A 22,050-nucleotide genomic window follows, 5' to 3' on the forward strand; every position below is an offset into this window, starting at 1 on the left:
GAAAAAGTGCATTGGATGTAGACAAGACGCAAGAGTATAAATAGGGATAGATAGAGCACACAACCAGGGGATGCAGTCCAGAGCCCCAACGCGCGTTTCGCGTTTGCTTCTTCCTGGCAAATCACCCTCACACTTTTTCACAGGCAAATGCTGCTATACTGTATACCACATGCCTAATGGGCTTGTACATTTTCTTTATTGCATAATATTGTGCTGCTAGTATCTTTCTCTATTTTACTGTTATATACATATCTGTACTTTGAATTAAGACCATGTATCTATAGTTTACATGCATATACCAATGGATCAAACATTAAATCATGCACTATGCTGTACATATGACCCATCTGTGCAATATCATGCACTAATCACTTTTATATACTAGTAAAGCACCTTAAATAGGTAAACTAACTACTCAGATCATTTTCTATGTATCTCTTTGTGATATAGTCCAACTATTGCATCTATGTAGCCTGCATTTTTTAAGTTTACCCTGTTTGACATTTGAGCCTTATTTGAATTCCTCATGAGATTAATTGGTTTATAGAAGGCTTCACAAACGTATTTGGGCTCTACTCTACTCTTAATACATATGATCAACTCCCTTACTAGGTATCCCCTATGACTAAACTGATTCAGTTGTTCAGCAGCCTAAGGCTATGTGCACACGTAGGAAATGTGGTGCAGAATTTTCTGCACTAAATCTGCATCTGCAGATTTGATGCAGTTTCTGTGCAGTTTCTGTGCAGTTTCTATGCAGTTTCTATGCAGTTTCTGCGCAGTTTCTATGCAGTTTCTGTGCAGTTTCTGTGCAGTTTTTGTGCAGTTTCTGTGCAGTTTCTATGCAGTTTCTATGCAGTTTCTGTGCAGATTCTATGCAGTTTCTGTGCAGTTTCTGTGCAGTACAATGTAAATCAATGAGAAAAGAAAAAAGCTGTGCACATGGTGCAGAAAAATCTGCGCAGAAACGCTGCAGAACTGCACAAAAGAAGCGACGTGCACTTCTTTGAAATCTGCAGCGTTTCTGCGCAGATTTTTCTGCACCATGTGCACAGCTTTTTTCTTTTCTCATTGATTTACATTGTACTGTAAATCACAGTGCAGTTCTGCAGCGTTTCTGCAGCAGAAAAATCTGCTGCAGTTCTGTACCAATTCTGCACTAAATCTGCATCGTGTGCACATACCCTAACACCTTGTGGGATTTCACCCTAAATAGGCATAAGTGATTTATGGATTAGTACACACTTATTGTATGTAGTATATTTTACACCTGTATTGCCTTAAAATTTTTAAACACTTCCTTTATGTGTATGTTGAATAAAGGTATATTTCTTTCAATACTTGGTATAGACTTTATTTTTGTTTGTAGGATTATATATATACTAATGGAAGTGCAACAAATCTAGGCCACCAGTGGTTTTGATATAATAATGAGAGCTTCCTTCTGCTGTCATAATATGAAAGAGCTCAGCAATCAGAATGGAGCAAAAGATAGCAGGGAAGAGTATATATGTTTAATGCGTATGTATCTGACACACACATAGTCAAAATTGTTGGTACCCCTCATTTAATGACAGAAAAACCAAAAATGGTCACAGTAATAACTTGAATCTGACAAAAGTAATATAAATAAAAGATATATGAAAATGAACAAATGAAAGTCAGACATTGCTTTTCAACAATGCTTCCACAGAATTTTTTAAAAAAAAGAAACTCATGAAATAGACCTGGACAGAAATTATAGTACCCTTAACTTAATAGTTTGTTGCACAACCTTTTGAGGCAATCACTGCAATCAATCGATTCCGGTAACTGTCAATGAGACTTCTGCACCTCTCGACAGGTATTTTGGCCCACTCCTCAAGAGCAAACTGCTCCAGTTGTCTTGTGTTTGAAGGTTGCCTTTTCCAGATGGCAAAGATGCTCAATAGGATTTAGGTCTGGCTCAGAAAAGGCCACTTCAGAATAGTCCAATGTTTTCCTCTGAGCCATTCTTGGGTGTTTTTAGCTATGTGATTTGGGTCATTATCCTGTTGCAAGACTCATCATGACCTGCGACTGTGACCAAGCTTTCTGACACTGGGCAGCACATTACTCTCTAGAATCCCTTGATAGTCATGAGATTTCATTGTACCCTGCACAGATTCTAGTCACCCTGTGCCAGATGCAGCAAAGCAGCCCCAGAACATAACAGAGCCTTCTCCATGTTTCACAGTAGGGACAGTGTTCTTTTGTTGATATGCTTCATTTTTCCATCTGTGAATATAGAGCTGATGTGCCTTGCCAAAAAGTTCCATTTTTGTCTCATCTGTCCATAGGACTTCTCCCAGAAGCTTTGTGGCTTTTTCAACATGTAGTTTGGCAAATTCCAGTCTGTTTTTTTTATGATTTTTTTTTGTCAACAATGGTGTTCTCCTTGGTCATCTCCCATGAAGACCACTTTGGCTCATACAACGATGGATGGTGCGATCTGACACTCATGTTCCTTGAGCTTGAAGTTCACCTTTAATCTGTTTAGAAGATTTTCTGGGCTCTTTTGTTATCGTTCGTATTATCCGTCTCTTTGATTTGTCATCAATTTTCCTCCTGCGGCCACATCCAGGGAGGTTGGCGACAGTCCCATGGATCTTAAATTTCTGAATAATATGTAATATGCAACTGTAGTCACAGGAACATCAAGCTGCTTGGAGATGGTCTTATAACTTTTACCTTTAACATGTTTGTCTATCATTTTCTTTCCAATCTCCTGAGACAACTCTTTCCTTCGCTTCCTCTGGTCCATGTTGAGTGTGATACACACCATGTCACCAAACAGCACAGGGAGTATCTGTAGCCCTATGTACAGGCCCACTGACTGAGTCCAAGATTGTAGACACCTGTGATGCTAGTCAGTGGACACACCTTGAGTTAACATGTCCCTTTTGTCACATTATTTTCAGGGGCACTATCATTTCTGTCCAGGCTTATTTCATGAGCTTTTTTTTTTTTTTTATTTCGTGGAAGCATGGTTGAAAAGTAATGTCCGACTTTCATTTCTTCATTTTCATAGATCTTTTATTTATTATTACTTTTGTCAGATTCAAGTTATTTCTGTGACTATTGTGGGTTTTTCTGTCATTAAACGAGGGGTGCCAACAATTTTGAACACGTGTGTATGTGCTTGTGATCTGCAAGTTTGTTGTATGTGTGTGATATGTATATAACGTGATATGTAATTTTAAAATTATTAATAGTCTTTGTAAGTTATTTGCTGATACTTATTGCAGTCTTTTGGATATTAACAATTATTTGAAAATTGCATTATTACAGGTGACTCTACATGTGTCACTTATGTCTCCACTCATAAAAAAATATTCTCATTTTATTAAATTGCTTTAGAGAGCATGAAAATAAGCAAAGTTGCGATTGGCTTGTTTTTTTCAACTGCTGCCATTCTCCTGCAAAAAGAGATGATATGATGTTTGCCCCTTTCCTGATTTGCTATTCTGTTGCATTTTTGTCACACTTAAATGTTTCAGATCACCAAACAGATTTAAATATTAGACTATGATAATACAAGTAAACACAAAATCCAGTTTTTAAATGAAGGTCTTTGTCATTGAGAGAAAAAGAAATCCAAACCTACAGGGCCCTGTGTGAAAAAGTGACCGTGCCCTAAGCCTATTAACTGGTTGGGAGATTGTGATAACTGGCAATGAGTCTTTTACCACACTCTTGAGGAATTTTGGCCCACTCGTCTTTGCAGAATTGTTGCTATTAGCCACATTGGAAGGTTTCAGAGCATGAACCGCCTTTGTAAGATCATGCCACAGCATCTCAATCGGATTAAGGTCAGAACTTTAACTAGGCCACTCCAAAGTCATAATTTTGTTTTAATTAAGCCATTTAGAGGCGGACTTGCTGGTGTGTTTTTGATTATTGTTCTACTGCATAACCCAAGTTCACCTCAGCTTGAGGTCACGAACAGATGGCCAGACATTCTCCTTCAGGATTTTTTGGTAGATAGCAGAATTCATGGTTCCATTTACCACACCAAGTCTTCCAGGTCCTGAAGCAGCAAAACAGCCACTGACCATAACACTACCACTACCATATCTTACTGTTGGTATGATGTTCCTCTTTTGAAATGCTGTGTTACTTATACGCCAGATGTAATAGGACATACAACTTCCAAAAAGTTCAACTTTTGTCTCGTCAGTCCACAGAGTATTCTCCCAAAAGGGTTGGGAATCATCAAGATGTTTCCTGGCAATACTGAGATGAGTCTTTTTGTTTTTATTGCTCAGCAGTGGTTTTCGTCTTTGAACTCTGCCATGCAGGCTATTTTTGCCCAGTCTCTTTCTTATGGTGAAGTCATAACACTGACCTTCACAGAGACACATGAGGCCTGCAGTTCTTTGGATATGGTTGTGGGGTCTTTTGTGACCTCTTAATTGAGTCGTCGCTGCACTTTTGGGGTAATTTTTGTCAGCCGGCCGCTCCTGGGAAGGTTCAACACTGTTCCATGTTTTTGCCGTTTGTGGATAATGGCTCTCGGTATGGAACACTGCAGTCCCAAAGCTTTAGAAATGGCTTTATAACCTTTTATAACTGATAGATCTCAATTACTGTATATACTCGGGTTTAAGCTGAGATTTTCAGCACACTATTTTCGGCTGAAAGTGACCCTCTTGGCTTATACTCGGGTCATTGCCAGCGGGAAGGGGGAGCGGTACGGTGACATACTCACCTGCTCCTGGCGCTGTCCCTGCATGTCCCATAGTCTCCGGGCAGCTCTTCTGTGTTCAGCGGTCACGTGGTGCCGCTCATTAAAGTAATGAATATGGATGCATATTCATTACTGTAATGAGCGGTACGTGACCGCTGAACACAGGAAGATGCCGCCGGCTCCCGGAGACCATCTGACAATGAGACGCTGCCAGGGATCGCGCCGGGAGCAGGTGAGTATATCGGGGGAGGTGAGCATTGCGCGATAATCACCTTCCTCATTCCACCGTTGCGTGCTGCTCTGTCTTCCATCCTCTGCATTTACTGTTGAGGTCAGAGGGCACGATGACGTGATTAGTGTGCGTGCCTCCCTGTTGTGAGTTCCGTTCTGGAGCTCCCTCCTGTGGTTGCTAATGGTATGTTTGCGAGTTCTGCCCTTGGGCTCCCTCTGGTGGTTTCGAGTGGAACTGCTGCTCCGTTAGGTAGCTGTAGCAGCTGCCTTCACTAATCGCCTTGCCTGGGTTTGTTATTTAAACCTGCTCTGGGCTTTAGTCCATGCCTGCTGTCAATGTTCTTGGTTGGATTTGATTCTTCCCTTGGATTTCTCATATGGCCAGTCCTTGTCTGCAAAAGATAAGTTTTGCTAGTTTGTTTGTCCATTTGTTTGGACTCTATTGCTTTGCATTTTGTCTCTTTTGTCCAGCTTGTCACTATGTCTTATTTAGGCTAGCTGGAAGCTCTGGGAAAGCAGATTTGCCCCTCCACACCGTGAGTCGGTGTGGAGTTCATTGTTGTAAACTCTGCGTGGATTTTGTAGTTTTTAATACTGACCGCACAGTATCCTTTGCTCTCTGTCTATCTAGTTTAGTATTGGCCTCCCCTTTGCTGAATTCTAATTTCATTTCTGTGTTCGTCATTTCCCTCTCCTTTCACAGTCAATATTTGTGGGGGGCTATCTTTCCTTCTTGGGGGTTTCTCTGAGGCAAGATAGCTTTCTATTTCCTTCTTTAGGGGTAGTTATATCTTAGGCTGTGACGAGGTGTCTAGGGAGTGTCAGGAACATCCCACGGCTATTTCTAGTTGTGTTGTTAGGATTAGGGACTGCGGTCAGTAGAGATACCACCTTCTCAGATCTCGTTCCATGTTGCGTTTTAGCCACCAGGTCATTTCAGTGTGGCGTCTTAATCACCAGGTCATAACAGTACAGCAGGCCAAGAATGAATTGAATGCGTCTCAAAAGAAGGAAAAAAAAGAGTTCTGAACCATTTTTTTTTCTGTGCTCTGTTCTGCCTTTTTTTCCTCTTGATATCTGGGTGGTGTTGGAAGTATGCTCTGGTATGGAGGTTCAGGGTTTGTTTTCTCGTGTGGATCAACTTGCTGCAAGAGTCCAGAGTATCCAAGATTATATTGTTCAGACTCCGGCTCTAGAGCCAAGAATTCCTACTCCTGATTTATTTTTGGGGGACAGATCCAAGTTTTTGAACTTTAAAAATAGCTGCAAATTGTTTTTTTGCTTTAAAACCCCGTTCTTCTGGTGATCCCATTCAGCAAGTGAAAATCATCATATCCTTACTGCGTGGTGATCCTCAAGACTGGGCATTTGCTCTTGAAACAGGGAATCCGGCATTATTGAATGTAGATGCATTTTTTCAGGCGCTCGGATTGTTGTATGACGAACCTAACTCTGTAGAGCATGCTCAGAAAACACTGTTGGCCCTGTGTCAGGGTCAGGAAGCGGCAGAGTTATATTGCCAGAAATTTAGAAAATGGTCTGTGCTCACTAAATGGAATGAAGAGGCGCTGGCTGCTATTTTCAGAAAAGGTCTTTCTGAAACCCTTAAAGATGTAATGGTGGGCTTTCCTGCGCCTGCCGATTTGAGCGAGTCTATGTCTCTAGCCATTCAGATTGATCGGCGCTTGCGTGAGCGCAAGGCGGTGCACCATATGGCAGTGTCCTCTGAGCGAAGTCCTGAGCCTATGTAATGTGATAGGATTTTGACTAGAGCAGAAAGGCAGAAATTCAGACATCAGAATGGCCTGTGTTTTTACTGTGGTGATTCAGCTCATGCTATTTCTGATTGCCCTAAGCGTACTAGGAGGGTCCCTAGGTCTGTTACCATTAGTACTGTGCAGCCTAAATTTCTCTTGTCTGTTACCCTGATTTGCTCATTGTCGTCCTTTTCTGTTGTGGCATTTGTGGATTCTGGCGCTGCCCTGAACTTAATGGACTTAGAGTTTGCCAGGCGCTGTGGTTTTTCCTTGGAACCTTTGCAGAGTCCTATTCCCTTAAGGGGGATTGATGCTACACCATTGGCCAAGAATAAACCTCAGTACTGGACACAGTTAACCATGTACATGGCTCCAGCACATCAGGAAAATATTCGTTTTTTGGTGTTGCATAATTTGCATGATGTTGTTGTGCTGGGTTTTCCATGGTTACAGGAACATAATCCAGTGCTGGATTGGAGATCTATGTCTGTAACTGGTTGGGGTTGTCAGGGGATACATAGTGATATTCCTTTGATGTCCATTTCCTCGTCCCCTTCTTCTGAAGTTCCTGAGTTTTTGTCGGATTTCCAGGATGTATTTGATGAGCCCAAGTCCAGTTCCCTGCCTCCTCATAGGGACTGCGATTGTGCCATTAATTTGATTCCTGGCTGTAAGTTCCTTAAGGGCCGACTTTTCAATCTGTCTGTGCCAGAGCATGCCGCTATGCGAAGTTATGTAAAGGAGTCCTTGGAGAAAGGGCATATTCGCCCGTCTTCGTCACCGTTGGGAGCGGGATTTTTTTTTTTTGCCAAGAAGGATGGCTCCTTGAGACCCTGTATAGATTATCGCCTTCTCAATAAGATCACTGTCAAATTCCAGTATCCGTTGCCTTTGCTTTCTGATTTGTTTGCTCAGATTAAGGGTGCTAGTTGGTTTACTAATATCGACCTCCGAGGGGCGTATAATCTTGTGCGTATTAAACAAGGTGATGAATGGAAAACAGCATTTAATACGCCTGAAATCCATTTTGAATATCTTGTGATGCCATTCGGGCTCTCTAATGCTCCATCGGTATTTCAGTCCTTTATGCATGATATCTTCCGGAATTATCTGGATAAATTTATGATTGTGTATTTAGATGATATTTTGGTTTTCTCCGATGATTGGGAGTCTCATGTGAAGCAGGTTAGGATGGTGTTTCAGATCCTTCGTTCTAATGCGTTGTTTGTGAAGGGGTCTAAGTGCCTCTTTGGAGTTCAGAGGGTTTCTTTTTTGGGTTTCATTTTTTCTCCCTCGGCTTTTGAAATGGACCCTGGTAAAGTCCAGGCCATTCATGATTGGACTCAACCTACATCTGTAAAGAGCCTTCAGAAATTTTTGGGCTTTGCCAATTTTTATCGTCGCTTTATTGCTAATTTTTCTAGTGTGGTGAATCCTCTGACCGATTTGACGAGGAAGGGCGCTGATGTGGTGAATTGGTCCTCTGCAGCTGTTGAGGCCTTTCAGGAGCTTAAACGTCGTTTTACTTCTGCCCCTGTGTTGCGTCAGCCAGATGTTTCTCTCCCTTTTCAGGTTGAGGTTGATGCTTCTGAGATTGGGGCAGGGGCCGTTTTGTCTCAGAGAAATTCTGATGGCTCTTTGATGAAACCATGTGCCTTCTTCTCCAGAAAATTTTCGTCTTCTGAGCGTAATTATGATGTCGGCAATCGGGAGTTGTTGGCTATGAAGTGGGCATTTGAGGAGTGGCGACATTGGCTTGAGGGAGCCAAGCATCGCGTGGTGGTCTTGACTGATCACAAGAATCTGATTTACCTCGAGTCTGCTAAGCGGTTGAATCCTAGACAGGCTCGGTGGTCTTTGTTTTTCTCACGTTTTGATTTTGTGGTCTCGTATATTCCTGGATCTAAGAATGTGAAGGCTGATGCCCTTTCTAGGAGTTTTTTCCTGATTCTCCGGGAGTTCTTGAGCCGGCTGGGATCCTCAAGGAGGGGGTGATTCTTTCTGCCATCTCCCCTGATTTACGGCGGGTACTTCAGGAGTTTCAGGCTGATAAACCTGACCGCTGTCCTGTGGGGAAATTGTTTGTTCCTGATAGATGGACTAGTAGGGTAATTTCTGAGGTTCATGGTTCGGTGTTGGCTGGTCACCCTGGGATTTTCGGTACCAGAGATTTGGTGGCTAGGTCCTTTTGGTGGCCTTCCTTGTCGCGGGATGTGCGTTCGTTTGTGCAGTCCTGTGGGACCTGTGCTCGGGCTAAGCCTTGCTGTTCCCGTGCCAGCGGGTTGCTTTTGCCTTTGCCTATTCCTGAGAGGCCATGGACGCAAATTTCCATGGATTTTATTTCTGATCTTCCTGTTTCTCAGAAGATGTCTGTCATCTGGGTGGTTTGTGACCGGTTTTCTAAGATGGTCCATTTGGTTCCGTTGCCTAAGTTGCCTTCCTCTTCTGATTTGGTTCCATTATTTTTTCAGCATGTGGTTCGTTTGCATGGTATTCCGGAGAATATTGTGTCTGACAGAGGTTCCCAGTTCGTTTCTAGGTTTTGGCGGTCCTTTTGTGCTAGAATGGGCATTGATTTGTCTTTTTCTTCTGCATTCCACCCTCAGACAAATGGCTAAACGGAGCGAACCAATCAGACCTTGGAAACCTATTTGAGATGCTTCGTGTCTGCTGATCAGGATGATTGGGTGACCTTTTTGCCGTTGGCCGAGTTTGCCCTTAATAATCGGGCTAGTTCGGCTACCTTGGTTTCGCCTTTTTTTTGTAACTTTGGTTTTCATCCTCGCTTTTCTTCAGAGCAGCTTGAGCCTTCTGACTGTCCTGGTGTGGATTCCGTGGTGGACAGGTTGCAGCAAATTTGGACTCATGTGGTGGACAATTTGACGTTGTCTCAGGAGAAGGCTCAGCGTTTTGCTAACCGTCGTCGGTGTGTTGGTCCCCGGCTTCGTGTTGGGGATTTGGTCTGGTTGTCTTCTCGTCATGTTCCTATGAGGGTTTCTTCCCCTAAGTTCAGCCTCGCTTTATTGGGCCTTATAAGATTTCTGAAATTATCAATCCAGTGTCTTTTCGTTTGGCCCTTCCAGCTTCCTTTTCCATTCATAATGTGTTCCATAGATCCTTGTTGCGGAGATATGTGGTACCTATGGTTCCCTCCGTTGATCCTCCTGCTCCGGTGTTGGTTGAAGGGGAATTGGAATATGTGGTAGAGAAGATTTTGGATTCTCGTTTTTCGAGGCGGAAGCTTCAGTATCTGGTCAAGTGGAAGGGTTATGGCCAGGAGGATAATTCTTGCTTTGTTGCCTCCGATGTTCATGCTCCCGATTTGGTTCATGCTTTCCATTTGGCTCATCTTGATCGGCCTGGGAGCTCCGGTGAGGGTTTGGTGACCCCTCCTCAAGGGGGGGGGTACTGTTGTGAGTTCCGTTCTGGAGCTCCCTCCTGTGGTTGCTAATGGTATGTTTGCAAGTTCTGCCCTTGGGCTCCCGCTGGTGGTTTCGAGTGGAACTGCTGCTCCGTTAGGTAGCTGTAGCAGCTGCCTTCACTAATCGCCTTGCCTGGGTTTGTTATTTAAACCTGCTCTGGGCTTTAGTCCATGCCTGCTGTCAATGTTCTTGGTTGGATTTGATTCTTCCCTTGGATTTCTCATATGGCCAGTCCTTGTCTGCAAAAGATAAGTTTTGCTAGTTTGTTTGTCCATTTGTTTGGACTCTATTGCTTTGCATTTTGTCTCTTTTGTCCAGCTTGTCACTATGTCTTATTTAGGCTAGCTGGAAGCTCTGGGAAAGCAGATTTGCCCCTCCACACCGTGAGTCGGTGTGGAGTTCATTTTTGTAAACTCTGCGTGGATTTTGTAGTTTTTAATACTGACCGCACAGTATCCTTTGCTCTCTGTCTATCTAGTTTAGTATTGGCCTCCCCTTTGCTGAATTCTAATTTCATTTCTGTGTTCGTCATTTCCCTCTCCTTTCACAGTCAATATTTGTGGGGGGCTATCTTTCCTTTTTGGGGGTTTCTCTGAGGCAAGATAGCTTTCTATTTCCTTCTTTAGGGGTAGGGGCTGTGACGAGGTGTCTAGGGAGTGTCAGGAACATCCCACGGCTATTTCTAGTTGTGTTGTTAGGATTAGGGACTGCGGTCAGTAGAGATACCACCTTCTCAGATCTCGTTCCATGTTGCGTTTTAGCCACCAGGTCATTTCAGTGTGGCCTCTTAACCACCAGGTCATAACACCTCCCTCTGCCTGAACAGTCAGTGCAGACGATGGAAGACAGAGCAGTGTGCAACGGTGGAACGAGGAAGGTGACTATCGCAAGTGCCGGGGGCCTGAGCGAAGAGAGGTGAGTATGTGATTTTTTTATTTTAATCGCAGCAACAGCATATGGGGCAAATGTGTGGAGCATCTTATGGGGTCACAATGTATGGAGCATCTTATGGGGCTACAACGTATGGAGCATCGTATGGGGCCACAATGTATGGAGCATCGTATAGGGCCACAATGTATGAAGAATCTCATGTGGCCACAATGTATGGAGCATCGTATGGGGCCACAATGTATGGAGCATCTCATGGGGCCATAATGTATGGAGCATCTCATGGGGCCATAATGTATGGAGCATCTCATGGGGCCATAATGTATGGAGCATCTCATGGGGCCATAATGTGAGGAGCATCTTAGGGGACCATAATGTGTAGCGCATCTTATGGGGCCATAATGTGTGAAGCATCTTATGGGGCCATAATGTATGGAGCATCTCATGGGGCCATAATGTATGGAGCATCTCATGGGGCCATAATGTATGGAGCATCTCATGGGGCCATAATGTGAGGAGCATCTTAGGGGACCATAATGTGTAGCGCATCTTATGGGGCCATAATGTGTGAAGCATCTTATGGGGCCTTAATGTATGGAGCATCTCATGGGGCCATAATGTGTGGAGCATCTCATGGGACCATAATGTGTGGAGCATCTTATGGGGCCATAATGTGTGGAGCATCTCATGGGGCATAATGTGTGGAGCATCTTATGGGGCATAATGTGTGGAGCATCTTATGGGGCCATAATGTGTGGAGCATCTTATGGGGCATAATGTGTGGAGTATCTCATGGGGCATAAAGTGTGGAGCATCTTATGGGGCCATAATGTGTGGAACATCTTATGGGGCCATAATGTATGGATCATCTTATGGGGCATAATGTGTGGAGTATCTCATGGGGCATAATGTGTGGAGAATCTTATGGGGCATAATGTGTGGAGCATCTTATGGGGCCATAATGTGTGGAGCATCTTATGGGGGCATAATGAATGGAGCATCTTATGGGGCATAATGTGTGGAGCATCTCATGGGGCATAATGTGTGGAGCATCTTATGGGGCATAATGTGTGGAGCATCTTATGGGACCATCAACCATTATGCAGCATTGCATGGGGCAAATGTTTCTATGGAGCATCTTGTGAGGCCATTATTAACCTTTGTGCAGTATTATATGGGGCATATTTTATATGGAGCATCTTATGGGGCCCATCATGAACTGTACAGAGCATTATATGGGGCTCCTGATTCAATATGGATATTCAAAAACACTTAACCTACTGATGTCTCAATTAATTTTACTTTTATTGGTATCTATTTTTAATTTTGACATTTCCGGTAGCTGCTGCATTTTCCACCCTAGGCTTATACTCAAGCCAATAAGTTTTCCCTGTTTTTTGTGGCAAAATTAGGGGGGTCGGCTTATACTCGGGTTGGCTTACACTCGAGTATATATGGTACTTTGTTTCTCATTTGTTCCAGAATGTCTTTGGATCGCGCCATGATGTTAAGCTTTTGAGGACCCTTTGGTGTACTTCACCTCAGGAGGGTCCTATTTAAGTGATTTCTTGATTGAGAACAGATGTGGCAGTAATCAGGCCTGCTTGTGGCTAGGGAATTTGAACTCAGCTTCCCAAAGATGTGATAAAGCACAGTTAATTTATGTTTTAAGGGTGGGGAGGGCCAATTACGTTTTCACACAAGGCCCTGTAGGTTTTGATTTCACTTTCCCTCAATGATAAAGATAGTGTTTACTCGTGTTATCTTTGTCTAATATCTAGATTTATTTGGTCATCTGAAACATTTATGTGTGACAAACATGCTAAGAAATAGGAAGTCAGGAAAGAGGCAAACACTTTTTCACACAACTGTACATAGGAGATCACCAGCAGAACCTGGCTTAGTATGCACAGTAGTTACAGTACATTCAAGACTGAGGAGTTTACTCATAAGATTCTAGTCATCTCTTTACAGCCCATTGATTTCTATACGGCAGTTAGCCGCTCACCTCCCTCCCAGCTCCTGATCTGTCTTTATTCTTGCAAAGTAAAATCACCAGTCCCAGGCAGGCGGTTTCCAGAGCAGCTCTCCTATTCATTGCTCTCAGTTTCCCTTTGCATGTTCAGAGGTCCAGTTACCTCTGTATACAAATATAGTGATAACAATGTATGCTTCAGGACAATGACAGACTTTCAATGTGTCACAGTAGCAAGAAAAGCTGCTTGTCATAACTGTCAATCAAGTAGGAGTGCCCTTTAATCCAGCAACCGGGAATTAAGGAGACTGTAGAAATAGCAAGGATCATCATATAGCTAAAGGTCACAAGCGGGAAATGTGCTGCCATTGAGAATCAAGGTGTTAAAGTGCAAAACAGTAATTCCAAAAACACAAAGAGGCGGGCACCGCACACAATTAGTACTTAAAGGGATCAACCACGTGCATATAGAAGATACCAAAAAAAAAACCAGTGCAAAACAGTGTTACAGAAGCCAGTTACCATCTAATGGCTGGAGGGCAGAGGCAGTTAGGAAGTCTATGACTAATATGGATTGGAAATTCTTCACTTTCTGTGAGTACCTGCAGTGGCATAAATAGAGCAACGTGATGCTTACCATAGGCAGTTAGTAAGAGTGGGCTACTGACAATGTGTCAAACCGGTCTTGGAGAACTAAGCTTTATCTGACCAGGAAGGAGCATGGGATACTGCACCATAATGTGAATATTGACAGTGGTAGAAGAAATACTCTATTCCTCTGCAACTGTACTGAATATCATCGCTATGCTGTTTGTAAAGAAACTAAGATATGAGCCTCTGCCTTGTGCAGAAGAAATGGTTAAAGTAATGCATGCTGTTTGTCAAATGTTGGGAACCATTTTCAAGAATTCTAGTAAATCTGTTTATAACTTTTTTAAAAAGCTTAACCAACAAGTTCCCACAAAGCACACTCGGGTACCGTGGTAGAATGTATAGCCACACGGAAGTAACCACTGGCCAGTCTCGTCCCTTATACTGATAAGGAATTGAGATTGTAAGCCCAAATGAGGACATAGATGTTAATGTCTGTAAAGTGCTGTGGCATTAACCCCGTAATGACCGGAGATTTTTCAGTTTTGCGTTTTCGTTTTTCGCCCCCTCCTTCCCAGAGCCATAACTTTTTTATTTTTCCGTCAATATGGCCATTTGAGGGGTTATTTTTTGCGGGACAAGTTGTACTTTTGAACAACATCATTGGTTTTACCATGTCATGTGCAGTGAAATTGCAAAAAAAAGTGCAATCCCACACTTGTTTCTTATTTGGCTTTTTTGCTAGGTTCGCTAAATGCTAAACCTGAACTGCCATTATGATTCTCCAGGTCATTACGAGTTCATAGACACCAAACATGTCTAGGTTCTTTTTTATCTAAGTGGTGAAACAAAATTCCAAACTTTGCTAAAAAAAAAAAAATTGCACAATTTTCCATTACCCGTAGTGTCTCCATTTTTCGTGATCTGTGGTTGGGTGGGGGCTTATTTTTTGCATGCTGACGTTTTTAATGATACCATTTTGGTGCAGATACGTTCTTTTGATAGCCCGTTAATGCATTTTCATGCAATGTCGCGGCGACCCAAAAAAAATAATTCTGGCGTTTTGACTTGTGGTGTACTTAATTATTTGTACTAAATGTCCAACTGGGGGTTTGTATGTTGGGGAGACAGGGCAAAAACTGAGAACAAGGATAAATTCTCACTGCCATACAATAAAAGAAAAAAGAATGGATCTACCTGTGGCCAAACATTTTTGTATGCCTGATCATAGCACCATGGACCTGAAATTACTTGTATTGAAAGGCAGCTTCAAATCTCAGAGAGACAGGAGAATCTGGGAGTATAAACTTATGGCGACCTTTGACACACTTAGTTCAGGAATGAATGTGTCACATGGATTTATGTCTTTTTACATCAATTAAGGAATTTGCACTTCAGACCATGTGGGGTCATCATAACAGAACCAGACCCAGTGGCGTAGGAAGGGGGGTGCGGGAGGTGCGGGGGGGGGCGGTCCGCCCCGGGCGGCACAATGCGGGGGGCGGCCGGCGCTGCAGGAGAAGAAGAAAAAAGAAGAAGAAAAAAAAAAAAAGACGCCCCTTTAAATCTTCGGGCGGCGCCGTCCGCCGCCACGACCAGGGCCAGCTCCCCCCACCACCGGGCCCCGCCCCCGCCCCCGCGCTCTAATACTCACCTCTCCTGGTTCCTGCGGCTTCAGCGTCCTCTGACTCTGCGACGTCTCAGGGCAGAGGGCGCGATGACGTCACTACTGTGCACGCCGCTCTGCCTCTCTGTCCTAAGCGTCGCAGAGCCGGAGAGACGCTGACTGGCTGCACCGGACCTGCGCTAGGAACGGGAGAGGTGAGGATTTTACTTTTTTTTTTTTTTTCTTTATGTCTGACTGGGGCTGGGGCAATGCTGGACACACTGGGGCAATACTGGAGACCATGGGGCAGATTGCTGGACACACTGGGGCAGTACTGGAGACCATGGGGCAGATTGCTGGACACACTGGGGCAATACTGGAGACCATGGGGCAGATTGCTGGACACACTGGGGCAGTACTGGAGACCATGGGGCAGAATGCTGGACACACTGAGGCAGTACTGGAGACCATGGGGCAGAATGCTGGACACACTGGGGCAGTACAGGAGACTATGGGGCAGATTGCTGGACACACTGAATACTGGAGACCATGGGGCAGATTTCAGGACACATTGAGGCAATGCTGGAGACCCTGGGGCAGACTTCTGGACATACTGGGGCAATACTTGAGACCATGGGGCAGATTGCTGGACACACTGGGGCAATACTGGAGACCATGGGGCAGATTGCTGGACACACCGGGGCAATACTGGAGACCATGGAGCAGATTGCTGGACACACCGGGGCAATACTGGAGACCATGGGGCAGAATGCTGGACACACTGGGGCAATACAGGAGACCATGGGGCAGATTGCTGGACACACCGGGGCAATACTGGAGACCATGGGGCAGAATGCTGGACACACTGGGGCAATACAGGAGACCATGGGACAGATTACTGGAGACCCTGGGGCAGATTTCTGGACACATTGAGGCAATGCTGGAGACCCTGGGGCAGACTTCTGGACACACTGGGGCAATGCTGGACACTGGGGCAGATTGCTGGACACACTGGGGGTAATATGCTGGACACACTGGGGCAATGCTGGACACTGGGGGTAATATGCTGGACACACTGGGGCAGACTGCTGGACACACTGGGGAAAGGCTGGACACTGGGGCAGATTGCTGGACACACTGGGGGCAGTGCTGGACATACTGGGGCAGATTGCTGGACACACTGGGGGTAATATGCTGGACACACTGGGGCAGATTGCTGGACAACATGGGGGTAATATGCTGGACACACTGGGGCAGATTGCTGGACAACATGGGGGTAATATGCTGGACACACTGGGGGCATGATTGGAGACACGGGGCATGATTGGAGACACGGGGCAAGATTGGATCATGGGGCAGGACGGATACGATGGAGGCTGGTGGGGCAGGATGGGGAGATCATATGGGGTAGAATGGATACTCATGAGGGCAGGATGCGAGAACATATGGCTGGAGCCAGGAATGAGATAAACGGGGCCAGGGTGGGGAATAGTGTTACCATAGGGGATAATTAAGGGATATTATTACTGCAGTGATGTATTTATTTTATTTTTTGAGTATACTGTTTTAAATGGGGGGCAGGCCTGTTACTGTGCAGAGTGACACTATATCACCTTTTTTTCTTCATGTGATGTAATGTAGAAGTTGTGAAAAATTAAGTAATGTGTTCTGCAAGCGGAGCTCGAGATAACTGTGTTATTTCCTGCAGAAACGAGTCCTGGCTGGAAGGAATGATGGCGGTCTGTGCTGGATGAAAGATGAAGGTCTTCACCTAGAGACGTCACTGGTGAGTCAGTGTTACCTATACACTGACACTATACACTGTATACTATATAGAGGTCCTGTGTATAATGTCACCAGTGATCTCTGTATTACCTCTACACAGACACTGCATACTAAGTACAGATCTCCTGTGAATACTGGCACTTATGGTGATAGTATTGTGGTTTTTTTTTTTATTACTGATCAGTATTGTAGTATTCAGTCACTATGTGGTGGTAATATGTGGTCTGGAAATGGTGCGGTGGTATTTGTCCCTTGTATGTAGTATTATTCGGTCACTATGTGGCCTGGTCATGGTGTGGTGGTATTAAGTCACAGGTGTGGCATGTGGGGGTGACTCCATTAGGCCCAGCTTAAGTTCTACAAAACAGGAAAACCATTTTTGGTAACCTTTGTGTGTATTGAGCCGGGGGGAGGGGGGGGCGCCAAACTCGGGAACAGCCCCGGGCGGCAAAAGCTCTAGCTACGCCTCTGACCAGACCCCAATCAGAAGACTACAAAACATTCACTCCTAATCTAGGAACTTTCCAATATTTATGGACACAACTGTTTATCACTTATCACTCTCCCATAATGACAGTTCTGTGCTGTGTTGTGTATAAATATGTGATTCTTCAGAATTTGCTTTAGTCTGTGCCTGATGAAGAGACCTGAGTAGTCTCGAAAGCTTGCAATTTGTTACCATCTTTTCAGTTAGTCATTAAAAGGTATCAACCACTGAGGACTCTCAATTCTAAATATTTTTCGGTGTACTGATGGAAATAACAATGTGGATGCTGATGGAAAAAGTTAAAGTAGCATGAAAGATGTAAACTTACCTTAATTTAAGTCGATATAGTACTACTCGATACAAGTAACTAATGGGTAAGTGCCTTCTACGACCGCTAGAAACAACAACTGGATGGACTGCAGCCACCATATATCCTCTTAAGTAGTATTCTTCTACCTTGCTTGGAATATCAAGTAATGACTTGATCTTAATGGCATTGATACTTGCTGATACTGAAAAAAAAGACAATAATAATGAATTACTCATCAAATTTTAAGAGTAACATCTCATAATCAAGCAGGTTTAGTGTCCCAAATGGCCACCTGAATGTATTTTTAGGCCCTGTTCACACTTCCTTTATTTGAGTACAAGAAACATAGAAAATTGGATCAGTATTTTCATCTGATTTCTTGTTTTTTTTTTGTCCCAATGTCCATTTTGTAATGTTAGCCTGGCATTCAATATTCTTGTATACAAAAAAAGGTTTGCAAACTTCGCCTACTATTCAGACTGTAAAGAACAAGCAGCACTAGACATGTGGGTCACTGTCTGCTGTTTGCTATTTTCGTGGAGCCATTCAATCAGAGCTTGTTCTGATAAACATATACAAGTGGTACATGTGCTGTCCATATGCAAAACAGGTAGCACAAGGTCCAAGTCAATGTGGTAGTTCACATTAATGGTTTTACACTTGGACTTATGGTAAAAAAAAATCACAGCATGCTCTACTTTGATCATTATTTTGGATCAGACCCGCCCCTATAAGTCAATATTTGATGAAAAAGATGCTGACATGTGGCATCCATTTTTTATATATCCATTATTAACATAGAAAACTGTATTTTCCTTTTATTATTTACTAAATTGCTGATTGAAAAACAAGATGGCAAACGGATATAAAAAACGAATACAGTGGGGCAAAAAAGTATTTAGTCAGTCAGCAATAGTGCAAGTTCCACCACTTAAAAAGATGAGAGGCGTCTGTAATTTACATCATAGGTAGACCTCAACTATGGGAGACAAACTGAGAAAAAAAAATCCAGAAAATCACATTGTCTGTTTTTTTAACATTTTATTTGCATATTATGGTGGAAAATAAGTATTTGGTCAGAAACAAACAATCAAGATTTCTGGCTCTCACAGACCTGTAACTTCTTCTTTAACAGTCTCCTCTTTCCTCCACTCATTACCTGTAGTAATGGCACCTGTTTAAACTTGTTATCAGTATAAAAAGACACCTGTGCACACCCTCAAACAGTCTGACTCCAAACTCCACTATGGTGAAGACCAAAGAGCTGTCAAAGGATACCAGAAACAAAATTGTAGCCCTGCACCAGGCTGGGAGGACTGAATCTGCAATAGCCAACCAGCTTGGAGTGAAGAAATCAACAGTGGGAGCAATAATTAGAAAATGGAAGACATACAAGACCACTGATAATCTCCCTCGATCTGGGGCTCCACGCAAAATCCCACCCCGTGGGGTCAGAATGATCACAAGAACGGTGAGCAAAAATCCCAGAACCACGCGGGGGGACCTAGTGAATGAACTGCAGAGAGCTGGGACCAATGTAACAAGGCCTACCATAAGTAACACACTACGCCACCATGGACTCAGATCCTGCAGTGCCAGACGTGTCCCACTGCTTAAGCCAGTACATGTCCGGGCCCATCTGAAGTTTGCTAGAGAGCATTTGGATGATCCAGAGGAGTTTTGGGAGAATGTCCTATGGTCTGATTAAACCAAACTGGAACTGTTTGGTAGAAACACAACTTGTCGTGTTTGGAGGAAAAAGAATACTGAGTTGCATCCATCAAATACCATACCTACTGTAAAGCATGGTGGTGGAAACATCATGCTTTGGGGCTGTTTCTCTGCAAAGGGGCCAGGACGACTGATCCGGGTACATGAAAGAATGAATGGGGCCATGTATCGTGAGATTTTGAGTGCAAACCTCCTTCCATCAGCAAGGCATTGAAGATGAAACGTGGCTGGGTCTTTCAACATGACAATGATCCAAAGCACACCGCCAGGGCAACGAAGGAGTGGCTTCGTAAGAAGCATTTCAAGGTCCTGGAGTGACCTAGCCAGTCTCCAGATCTCAACCCTATAGAAAACCTTTGGAGGGAGTTGAAAGTCCGTGTTGCCAAGCGAAAAGCCAAAAACATCACTGCTCTAGAGGAGATCTGCATGGAGGAATGGGCCAACATACCAACAACAGTGTGTGGCAACCTTGTGAAGACTTACAGAAAACGTTTGACCTCTGTCATTGCCAACAAAGGATATATTACAAAGTATTGAGATGAAATTTTGTTTCTGACCAAATACTTATTTTCCACCATAATATGCAAATAAAATGTTAAAAAAACAGACAATGTGATTTTCTGGATTTTTTTTTCTCAGTTTGTCTCCCATAGTTGAGGTCTACCTATGATGTAAATTACAGACGCCTCTCATCTTTTTAAGTGGTGGAACTTGCACTATTGCTGACTGACTAAATACTTTTTTGCCCCACTGTATATAGATTGCATATAGATGACAATATGGATGAAAAATCAGCTCTTATATCTGGATAAAAAACTGACAATTTTGCACATGTTCATCTGAAATCAGCCTTGCATGAGAAATTTTAATGCTTTGATGCCTTATCATGTACAATTTCATCATAGACCAATAAGAGCTGTATATAGCGGGCTCAGGAGCTGAGCATGCATCATACCAGGCAGATGCCGGCTGTGTTACAAAACCGACATCTGCCTGTTACTGTAGAAGCTGAACCATTAAAGGGAACCTGTCACCCCTAAAATCGAAGGTGAGCTAAGCCCACCGACATCAGGGGCCTCCCATCTTCTTACGATGACGTCCTCAACAGGGCAGACAAAGTACGCCTGCGCCGCAGTGTGAAGACACGAAGAGGACATCATCGTAAGATGGGAGGCCCTGGACCGGACCGCCCCTGAGTGAGTATAATCTAACCTCTTTTTCTCATCTTTCAGGATACATCGGGGGCTTATCTACAGCATTACAGAATGCTGTAGCTAAGCCCCTGATGCCGGTGGGCTTAGCTCACCTTCGATTTTGGGGGTGACAGGTTCCCTTTAACCATTTTAATGCCGCTGTTCAATGTCTCACATCAGCACAATGCGATCACAGGGAAACGCTGGCTTACCATGGCTGTCTGGGACTTGCTGAAGGTCCTGTAACTGCCATCATGGCCCTCATGTGAAGCTCGGCCAAAGGGCTCATACTCATTGGTGAGAAAACTGGTTGGATTGCACTCTGACCAATGATATTCAATGGGTTACATCTCATCTGTGATTTTTTTCTCAGCTGAAATCGGACTGAGAAAAAAATCGCAGATCAACATGGGAGAAGGGGAAAAAGTATTTTCACATTGCTCACCAGAGTATAACAGGACCACGGGTGCCAGGTTCAATGTGGCTGGAGTCCACTTGTAAATGCAGGCAAAAAAGGAAAAGCCAGACCAGGTGATTTCCGTAAAAATTCAAATTTTGTTTTTTATTTAATCCATTGTTTGTAAAAAGCTAAAAACATACATGTCGTAGAATGTCAAGAGGGAAACATCCCCCACACGCCTGACACGTTTCGAACTTTATGCCCTCATAGGCATCTAAAAATACAATGAACATACAAGGTTTATAACACAAAATGTAAAGTTCTGTAATTGTTCTATTCTTGCTAAGTAATGATAAAAGCAATATTTGATAGAACAATATTTGTTTGCCACATGATTGAAATTCCGCCTATGAGTAAGGACATAAATGGACTAAATAAAAGACAAAATTTGAATTTTTATGGAAATCACCTGGTGCTGGTTTTTCCTTTTTTACCACAAAAATTGCAGCATGCTGCAATTTGCTGCGTATCTCGGACAAGACTCGCCAATGCATGTCAATGGATGCGAGAAAAAAAGCGCACAACACTCGCACCATGCGAGTGCTGTCCGTTTTTTACGCACCGGTGTCATTTGAGAAGCCGGTAATTCATGTACGGTGTATAGTAAAATCACATTGACAGGTTATAATAGAATAGATAGAATAGAAATATCCACATAGAATGCATATATATACAGTGGGGCAAAAAAGTATTTAGTCAGTCAGCAATAGTGCAAGTTCCACCACTTAAAAAGATGAGAGGCGTCTGTAATTTACATCATAGGTAGACCTCAACTATGGGAGACAAACTGAGAAAAAAAATCCAGAAAATCACATTGTCTGTTTTTTTAACATTTTATTTGCATATTATGGTGGAAAATAAGTATTTGGTCAGAAACAAAATTTCATCTCAATACTTTGTAATATA

At 43.4% G+C, this 22,050-nt stretch overlaps 1 protein-coding gene across 4 annotated transcripts in view; it reads right to left on the reverse strand.

Moving 5' to 3' along the window:
* The window catches only part of RFTN2 (raftlin family member 2), a 164,806-nt gene that overhangs the window by 109,355 nt on the left and 33,401 nt on the right, over nucleotides 1-22,050 (reverse strand). For all 4 annotated transcript variants that reach the window (XR_011314694.1, XR_011314693.1, XM_069733883.1 and 1 more), the window contains exon 2: nucleotides 17,779-17,962. Coding sequence is in view for 2 of the 4 variants with exons in the window: in XM_069733883.1 (XP_069589984.1) it covers nucleotides 17,779-17,962 (184 nt within the window). In the remaining 2 variants the exon portion in view is untranslated. The remainder of the gene's footprint in view (nucleotides 1-17,778; nucleotides 17,963-22,050) is intronic.

Source organism: Ranitomeya imitator, chromosome 7 (assembly GCF_032444005.1).
Source record: "Ranitomeya imitator isolate aRanImi1 chromosome 7, aRanImi1.pri, whole genome shotgun sequence".
Lineage (NCBI taxonomy): Eukaryota > Metazoa > Chordata > Amphibia > Anura > Dendrobatidae > Ranitomeya > Ranitomeya imitator.